Source organism: Orbicella franksi, chromosome 9, assembly GCF_964199315.1.
Source record: "Orbicella franksi chromosome 9, jaOrbFran1.1, whole genome shotgun sequence".
NCBI classification, from domain to species: Eukaryota; Metazoa; Cnidaria; class Anthozoa; order Scleractinia; family Merulinidae; genus Orbicella; species Orbicella franksi.
This window is the reverse complement of record NC_138153.1, coordinates 520,294-530,262: the sequence shown is the minus strand read 5'-3', so window position 1 is coordinate 530,262 and position 9,969 is coordinate 520,294. Positions and strand designations below refer to the sequence as shown.

Below are 9,969 nucleotides of genomic sequence, written 5' to 3'. Positions count from 1 at the left end.
CCTTGGTTTGCAGTCAAATGGACACAGCAAAACTTTTTGAACGCTCACTTTCGAGCTTGTGGACCTAAATATAGCCACACTTCACTTTAAGACTGAAACATTAGCCGAGAGCGCATTTCGCGCATCGTGATTTTGATCAACTTTGGCTCGCTTTGCCGGAACTTGCGAAATATTTTCCAGTCCCGGGGACTCTAAACTAACTCGTGCTGGTCTTGGTTTGCAGTGAAACGGAAACAGAAAACGTTTTTGAACGCACACTTTCGAGCTTCTGGACCGAAATAGAACTCCACTTCACTTGAAGACTGAAAGAGTACCCGAGACCGCCTTACGTGCATGGTGATTTTGAGCAACTTCGGCTCGATTTGCCGGAACTAAGGCGATATATTCCAGTTTTGAGGACTCTAAACTAATTCCTGATGGCCTTGGTTTGCAGTAAAATGGAGCCAGCAAAACTTTTTGAACGCTCAATTTCGAGCTTCTGGGCCAAAATATAGCCCCCCATTACTTTAACACTGAAAGAGTAGCCGAGACCGCCTTACGTGCATCGTGATTCGGGGTTGATTTCCCGGAAATTGGGGGATATTTTCCAGTCCCGGGGACTCTCAACTAACTCCTGCTTGTCTTGGTTTGCAGTGAAATGGACACAGCGAAAGTTTTTGAACGCTCACTCTCGAGCTTCTGGGCCGAAATAGAGCCCCATTTTACTTTAAGTCTGAAAGAGTAGGCGAGACCGTCTTGAGCGAATCGTGATTTTGACCAATTTCGCCTTTATTTCCCGAAACTTGGGGGATATATTCCAGTGAAAGGGACTCTACAGTAACTCCTGATGGCCTTGGTTTTCAGTGAAATGGACAGAAATATAGCACCACTTCACTTTAAGACTGAAAGAGTAGATGAGACCGCTTAACGCGCATCGTAATTTTGACCAACTTCGAATGGATTTCCCGGAACTTGGGGGATATTTTGCAGTCCCTTGGACGCTAAACTAAGTCCTGATGGCCTTGTTTTGAAGTAAAATGGACACCACAAAACTTTTTGAACGGTCACTTTCTAGCTTGTGGGCCGAAATATAGCCACACTTCACTTTAGGACTGACACAGTAGCCGAGACCACAATACGCGCATCATGAATTTGATCAACTTCGGCTCGATTTCCCGGAACTTGGGGGATATTTTCCAGTCCCGAGGTCTCTTAGGTAAGCCCTGATGGCCTTCGTTTACATTAAAATGGATATAGCAAAACTTTTTGAACGCTCACTTTTGAGCTTCTGGGCCGAAATATAGCCCCACTTCACTTTAAGACTGAAAGAGTAGCCGAGACCGTCTTACGCGCATCGTGATTTTGACCAACGTCTTCTCGATTTTCCGGAACTTGGGAAATACATTCCACTCCCGGGGATCCTAAACTAACTACTGATAGCCTTGGTTTGCAGTGACATAGACACAGGAATTTTTTTTGAGCTTTGAGCTTGTGGGCCGAAATAGAGCCCCACTTCACTTTAAGACTGAAGGAGTAGCCGACACTGCCTTAAGCGCAGCGTGATTTTGACCAACTTCGGCTCGATTTGCCGGAACTTGGGGGATATTTTCCAGTCCCGGGGACTCTAAACTAACTCTTGATTGTCTTGGTTTTCAGTGAAATAGACACAGCGAAACTTTTTGAACGCTCACTCTCGAGCTTCTGGACCGAAATATAGCCCCACTTTACTTTAAGACTGAAAGAGTAGCCGAGACCGTCTTGTGCAAATCGTGATTTTGACCAACTTCGGGTCGGTTTCCCGGAACTTTGGGGACATGTTCCATTTCCGCGGGCTCTAAACTAACTCCTGATGGCCTTGGTTTTCAGTGAAATGGACAAAGGAAAGCTTTTTGAACACTCTCTTTGTAGCTTCTTGCCCGAAATAGAATCCCACTTCACTTTCAGACTGAAATAGTAGCCGAGACTGCCTCACGCGCATCGTGAGTTAGACCAAGTTCAGCTCGATTTCACGCAACTTTTGGGATATTTTCCAGTCCGGGGGACTCTAAACTAACTCCGGATGGCCTTGGTTTGCACTGAAATGCGCACAGCATAAATTTTTGAACACCCAGTTTGGAGCTTCTGGGCCGAAATATAGCCCCACTGCACTTTAAGACTGAAAGAGTAGCCGAGATCGCCTTACGCGCATCGTGATTTTGACCATTTTCGGATCGATTTCTCGGAACTTGGGGGATATTTTCCAGTCCCGGGGACTGTAAACTAACTCCTGATCGCCTTGCTTTGTATTGAAATGGACAGAGCAAAACTTTTTGAACGCTTACTTTCGAGCTTCTCGGCCGAAATATAGCCACACTTCACTTTAAGACTGAAAGGGTAGCCGAGACCGCATTTCGCGCATCGTGATTTAGATCAACTTCGGCTCGCTTTCCCGGAACTTGGGGAATATTTTCCAGTCCCGGGGACCCTAAGCTAACTTTTGATAGCTTTGGTTTGCAGTGAAATGCACACAGCAAAACTTTTCGAACGCTCATTTTGGAGCTTCTGGACAGAAATATAGCCCCACTTCACTTTAAGACTGAAAGGGTAGCCGAGACCGCTTTGGGAGCATCGTGATTTTGACCAACTTCACCTCGATTTACCGGAACTTGTGGAATATTTTCAAGTCCCAGGGACGCTAAACTAACTCGTGATGGCCTTGTTTTTCAGTCAAAGAACACAGCAAAACTTTTTGAAGGCTCACTTTCGGGCTTCTGGGCCGAAATATAGCCCCACTTCACTTTAAGACTGAAACAGTAGCCGATACCGCATTTCGCGCATCGTGATTTTGATCAACTTCGGTTCGATTCCCCGGAACTTGGGAAATATTTTTCAGTCCCGGGGACTCTAAACTAACCCCTGATGGCCTTGGTTTGCAGTGAAATGGACACAGCAAAACTTTTTGAACGCTCGCTTTCGGGCTTCTGGCCCGAAATATAGCCCCCACTTCACCTTAAGACAGAAAGAGTAGCCGAGACCACTTTAGGGGAATCGTGATTTTAACCAATCTCGCCTCAATTTCCCGGACCTTGGGGCATACTTTCTTGTCCCGAGGACGCTGAACTAACTCCTGATGGCCTTGGTTTGCAGTGAAATGAACACAGCAAAACTTTTTGAACGCTCACTTTCGGGCTTCTCGCCCGAAATATAGCCCCACTTCACTCTAAGACTGAAAGAGTAGCCGACACTACCTTACGCAAATCGTGATTTTGACCAACTTCGGCTCGATTTCCCGGAAGTTGGGGCATATTTTCCAGTCCCGGGGACTCTAAACTAGCTCCTCATGGCTTTGGTTTGCAGTCAAATAAACACAGGGAAACTTTTTGAACGCTCACTTTCAAGCTCCTGGGCAGGAATAAAGCCTCACTTCACTTTAAGACTGAAACAGTAAGCGAGACCACCTAACGCGCACCGTGATTTTGACCAACTTCGGCTAAATTTCCCTGAACTTGGGGGGATATTTTCCAGTCCCGAAGACTCTTAAGTAACCCCTGATGGCCTTCGTTTGCATTGAAATGGATACAGCAAAACTTTTTGAAGCTCACTTTTGAGCTTCTGGGCCGAAATATAGCCCCACTTCACATTAAGACTGAAAGACTAGCCAAGACCGTCTTGCGCGCATCGTGATTTTGACCAACGTCTTCTCGATTTTCCGGAACTTGGGAAATATATTGCAGTCCCGGGGACTCTACACTAACTCCTGATAGCCTTGGTTTGCAGTGAAATGGACACAGCAAATTTTTTGCAGCGCTCACTTGGCAGCTTCTGGGCTGAAATAGAGCCCCACTTCACTTTAAGACTGAAAGAGTAGCCGAGGCCGCCTTAGGCGCATCGTGATTTTGACCAACTTCGGCTTGAGTTGCCAGAACTTAAGGGATATTTTTTAGTCCCGTGGACTCTAAACTAACTCATGATGGCCTTGGTTTTCAGTTAAATTGAGAGAGGAAAACTTTTTGAACGCTCACTTTCGAGCTTCTGGGCCAAAATATACAGCCACGTCACTTTAAGACTAAAAGAGTAGCCGAGACTGCTTTACGCGCATCGTGATTTTGACAAACTTCGGCTCGATTTCCCGGGACTTGGGCGATATTTTCCAGTCCCGAGCAGTCTAAACTAACTCCTGATGGCCTTGGTTTGCAGTGAAATGAACAACGTAACACTTATTGAACGCTTATTTTCGAGCTTCTGGGATGAAATATAGCCCCACTTCACTTTAAGACTGAAAGAGTAGGCGAGACCGCCTTACGCGCATCGTGATTTTGAGCGATTTCCGCTCGATTTTCTAGAAGTTTGGCGATATTTTCAAGTCCCGGGGACTCTAAACTAACTCCTGATGGCCTTGGGTTGATGTGAAATGCACGCAGGAAAACTTTTTGAACGCTCAGTTTCGAGCTTCTGGGCCGAAATACAACCGTACTTTACTTTAAGACCTAAATAGTAGCCGAGACCTCTTTACGAGCATCGTGATTTTGACCCAGTTTAGCTCGATCTCCCGGAACTTGGGGGATATTTTCCAGTCCGGGGGACTTTAAAGTAACTCCTGATGGCCTTGTTTTGCAATTAAATGCACAAAGCGTAACTTTTTAAAGGTTCACTTTCGAGCTTCTGGGCCGAAATATAGCCCCACTTTACTTTTAGACTGAAAGAGTAGCCGAGACCGTGTTACGCGCATCGTGATTTTGACCAACTTCCGTTCGATTTCCCGGAACTTCAGGCATATATTCCAGTCCCGGGGACTCTAAACTAACTGCTGATTGCCTTGGTTTCCAGTGAAATGGACACAGGAAAACTTTTTAAACACTCGGTTTCGAGCTTCTGGGCCGAAATATTGCCCCAATTGACTTTAAGACTGAAAGAGTAGCCGAGACCGCCGTACGCGCGTCATGATTTTGACCAACTTCAGTTAAATTTCCCGGAACTTGGGGGATATTTTCCAGTGCCGGGGACCCTAAACTGACCCCCGACGTCCTTGGTCTGCAGTAAAATGGACACAGCAAAACTTTTTGAACGCTCACTTTTGAGCTTCTGGGCCGAAATATAGCTCCACTTCACTTTAAGAGTGAAAGAGTAGCCGAGACCGCCTTACCCCCATCGTAATTTTGACCAACTTCCTTTACATTTCCCAAAAATTTATCATGGCGTTTTTCGCTGCCTTTGAGCGAAACAAACTTCACCAGTTTTTAAAGATTGTTTCCTTTTCACCTAAGCGCTCGATTTACGCTTTTTTGAGTTTTTCTTTAGTCTTTGCCTCGTTTTTTCGCTGATTTTAAGTTTTGTTGGCTGTTCCCATATTCCAAAAGGAACGTTCCTCAAGTATCGACTGTTCCTCGTTTTTGTGTTCCTATTGACTATAAGAGGACCAGATTTTTTGCATGGTAGGAACAAAACGTTCACTCTAGTGTAAAAGAGGAACATTTCATTCCGAGTTCCCAACTGTAAATGGAACATATTGTTCTCAAACTGATAAATTAAGACTGTTTTGTTCCGAGTTCCTTTCTGTGCATGGAACACATTGTTCCGAAATTGATAAACTAGGACTGTTTTGTTCCGAGGTCCCCTCTGTAAATGGAACACATTATTCCCAAATTGGTCATTTAGGACTGTTTTGTTCCGAGTTGCTATCAGTTGATGGAACACATTGTTCCCAAATTGGTCATTTAGGACTGTTTTGTTCCGAGTTCCTATCTGTAAATGGAACACATTGTTCCCAAATTGGTCATTTAGGACTGTTTTGTTCCGAGTTTCTATCTGTAAATGGAACACATTGTTCCCAAATTGGTCATTTAGGACTGTTTTGTTCCGAGTTCCTATCTGTAAATGGAACACATTGTTCCCAAATTGGTCATTTAGGACTGTTTTGCTCCGCGTTCCTATCTGTAAATGGAACACATTGTTCCCAAATCGGTCATTTTGGACTGTTTTGTTCCGAGTTTCTATCTGTTGATGGAACACATTGTTCCCAAATTGGTAAATTAGGACTGTTTTGTTCCGAATTCTCATCTGCCAATGGAACATACCGTTCCCAAATTGATATTTTTGTTCCGAATTCCCATCTGTGAATGGAACAGTTCGTTCCCAAATTGGCCACTTATTACGAAATATAGGACTGTTTTGTTCCGAGTTCCTATCTGTAAATGGAACATATTGTTCCCAAATTGATAATTTAGGACCTTTTCTTCCGAGTTCCTCTCTGTGAATGGAACACATTGTTCCCAAATTGGTCATTTAGGACTGTTTTGTTCCGAGTTGCTATCTGTTGATGGAACACATTGTTCCCAAATTGGTCATTTAGGACTGTTTTGTTCCAGTTCCTATCTGTTGATGGAACAAATTGTTCCCAAATTAGTCATTTAGGACTGTTTTGTTCCGAGTTTCTATCTGTTGATGGAACACGTTGTTCTCAAGTTGGTCATTTAGGACTGTTTTGTTCCGAATTCCCATCTGTGAATGGAACAGTTCGTTCCCAAATTGGCCACTTATTACGAAATATAGCACTGTTTTGTTCCGAGTTCCTATCTGTAAATGGAACATATTGTTCCCAAATTGATAATTTAGGACCTTTTCTTCCGAGTTCCTCTCTGTGAATGGAACACATTGTTCCCAAATTGGTCATTTGGGACCAGATTTCGGACCATTTCTCTGCGCATTCCTATTTTGTTCCCAAATGGAGGTGTACTTTGTAAGGCAAACAATAGGGCGCGCTCAGACCTGCTTGGGCAAGTTTGGTTGCATGTCACTGTCATGAATTTTGCACAATAGTAATGAGGGCGGGCAAGTAAGGGCATGACTTGGCAAATACAAACATATATGCAGTTCCTTTGCTTGTCATCGGCTCCTTGGTTATGGGTCAGATTTAAAGGAGATCGTGTTGGCCAAATGCTCTTCAAAAGGCAAAAATGAGCAAGAAGTGCAAGGTCAATTGGTCGGATATCGATGGAGCATCACCCAAACCAAAACGGCTTCACTTGGAAAAGGATGAAACCGACAGCTTGTATCACTGCCCAATACAAGAGTGTGACCATGGTGGATTTCAAAGTCAAAGAGGGTGCAGAAAACACGTTAATACCAAGCACAGTTGGTTCTTTTATTTCGATGAAAAGCCCAATTCGAAAGAAATCACAGATTCGCTAAAGGTAGCAAGAAATATTCCAATGGTGAACACAATTCAAGATCAAACAAGTGAGACTACAAAACATGCCGGAAAGTTACTTCCCTCATTTTCATTGTCGTGTGACATTGGCGAAGTATTCACGAGATGGTTGACTGGAAGTGGTGGCGGTTGCAAGAAAGATCGCGCAGCTCAACAAATAGTGACAAGATGCTTTAAGTTTCTTAGATTTTGTTGTGAAGACGAGGAAGAGTTGACTTTTGACGTGGTGGACTTTAGTCTGTGTTCTCCAAATTTGTTGTTCAAGTTTATCGACTACTTACAAGACGAATGCAAGCTTGGACATGGTGGACGTTTAGGCTACATAGATGCCATTTCTGAAATGATCGACTTCAGAAAGCTGCATGGCGCATCAGAGGCAGTCTTTCGAAAGTTCTCTGCAACAGAGCTGTACCTCAAAAGAGCGCGAAAGACGGTTGCTAAGATGATGAGATTGCAGTGGACACAATATTTAGACATCGAAACACTAGAAGCGAGAGGCCATTGGGCAACAATGGAGGAGTTGTTGGAGGTGGTGAAATTCCATCTGCCGCGCTACGAGAATACCGTGAAGATTTGCAAATCGAGTCCAACTCAAGTTAACCCTTCAGACTTGACATTTGCCACGAAATTCGTTGCCATGTATCTGTTCATCAAAGTGAAGGGGTCGCGTCCCATGACTTATCAATATTTGACGGTGGACATGATTGCTACAGCTAAGGAAAAGGGTGGATTCATTGATCAGAAAACGTTCAAGACTGCTGGAAAGTATGGATTTGATTCTTTGATTCTGACCGATGCAAACATGCAAGTTCTCAATGGCTACATCTCGAACGTCAGACCTTTGCTTAAACCCCAGTGCGATTTCGTTCTCGTCAACAGAAATGGGGGCCAACATGGTAAATTGGGGGAGATCATGAGCAAACTGGTGTTCGATGCAATTGGAAAGTACATCCATCCCACGCGTTATCGCCAAATTGTTGAAACGCAGAGCCTCAATGAGCTCACTAGCGAGGAGCAGAGGATTTTGTCGGAAGACCAAAAACACAGCTCTGCTGTTGCCAAAGTTCACTATCAAAAGCAACGATCCCGTGAAGTTGCTTTGAAGGGTCACGAGTGCCTGCAAAAACTTCAAGGTGCCAAGGGTTCAGAGGTGGACGAGGACGTCCACGCAAGACTCAGAGATTCAACTTCCGAGGCCGGGCCTTCAGTTGGAAGAGTGCAAAATATCAACTCCTCCCCCAATAGGGACGCCCTGCCTAAAAGAATCTTGCGCTCTCAGAGGAACATTCGTCGTGTTTTGAAATTCACAAAAGAAGAGGACGATTTTCTAAAGGAAGGGATAACTAAGCACGGGTTTGGACAGTGGACTGCTATTTTGAGAGATGACGATTTCCAATTTCAAGACGGAAGAACAGCGGACTCTCTAAAGAAAAGGGCTGGAATGAAGATGCCACTCGGTTAGCAATTCAACTAGCAAAAAACAACAAATGCACACCAACTAAAATGCAGAGGAAACTGGACCATTTAATTATCGCAATTCGACAAACAGCTAGCCTGTTAACACATCTACGGAACGCGTTTTATAAATGATAAAGTGTAGTAAACTCTAATTTCTTGGACAAAAAAGTCTATTCTTGTAACGAGTTATCGTAGGTACATGTAGCGTTCTGAGTGCCTAATTCTATCCTATCTATTATTAATTCTAATTCTATCCTAATTATCAAACTACTGAAAAAGACCACCCTACGGCCTATCTTACGAGGAAAAAACACCGCTTTTACTTTTGACTAGTAAAGTATCGAGTTAGAACGTTCTGGGATTTTTTGACTGCTCGTTGACTGCTGGATTGCCTCTTTCGCTTCTTTTTGTTAGAAGTACTAGCTCGAAGTAGTTCAGCAGAGACTGCACAGTCGTCGAAGCTTGAATGAGGCACAGACGCACCACTTGTGCTCGGAAGAGGAGTGATGAAAATACTCTGTACCTCTTCCGTCTCATCCACTCCATTACACTGCTGCGTGATGAAAAGACTCTGCTCGTCATCCGTCTCATGTGCATGTTGCTGTACTCCCTCGGTTTCTGAACTGAGGACAGGCAACACAGGCAGCCTTTCAGCAACGCTTGTGACTAGGTGGTGCTGCTCTTTTCTCAGCAGTCCAAGAGCGGTGCACACTTTGATTCGTTCTTGGACAGCCTCGGCAGTGTTGAAAGTGCCCAAGGACTAGTGATGCATTTTTAACTTGTCGCACAGGACCTTCATCCAATCTTTGACGTTCAAGCGAACCGTGGGATCGCTACTGCGTTGATATTCGTCGCAGCAGGTCTTTAGCTCGACCTCAGTGGCTCTTATCCAGGTGCCTTCGAACGCTCGACGGGCTTTCTCGCGTCTTTCTTGCTCTTGGTGCGCTTCTTGTTCGTCGCAGTGCTCCTGCAGTTGTCTTTGAATTTGACTTGGCATCGCTTCGTCGGGGTCTTCTGGCAACAGTTCGGCAATCTCGCTGCTGACACCCCTCTCTCTCAGGAAAGATCTTCTTGCTTCATGTAGTTCATGTTTCCGCCGATTCTCTTCTTCCTTCTCTCTGACGCGCGTGTGCAAGATGCTGGCAATTTGTCTATGTCTCAGGGAGCCTGTGGAAGATAGAGCAAGTGCTGTCCTCAAGTTACGAATGGGCTGGTCGTCATCCGAGTCCACTTTATCGTCACTGGCAGCGTCAGCTGTTGTGGCTGGCTCGCCCGTCTCTTCAAGAGCGTCAGTCCAGACGTCTGCGAGAGGCAACGCTCGTAAAGCGTCCTTCTCCTCGTCTTTA

The 9,969-nt window shown here is 44.8% G+C and overlaps 1 protein-coding gene across 1 annotated transcript; it reads left to right on the top strand.

The window, feature by feature from the left end:
* Positions 1 to 6,401: 6,401 nt before the first annotated feature.
* LOC145496971 (uncharacterized) lies at positions 6,402 to 8,755 on the top strand. Its single transcript, XM_081476740.1, has one exon. It carries the CDS (start codon positions 6,912 to 6,914, stop codon positions 8,625 to 8,627), a length of 1,716 nt encoding a protein of 571 aa, XP_081332866.1. The 5' UTR covers positions 6,402 to 6,911; the 3' UTR covers positions 8,628 to 8,755.
* Positions 8,756 to 9,969: the final 1,214 nt, after the last annotated feature.

What these genes read in the sequence shown, in the direction of transcription:
- LOC145496971 (XM_081476740.1), top strand. Translation starts at nt 6,912, where the DNA reads ATGAGCAAGAAGTGCAAGGTCAATTGGTCGGATATCGATGGAGCATCA.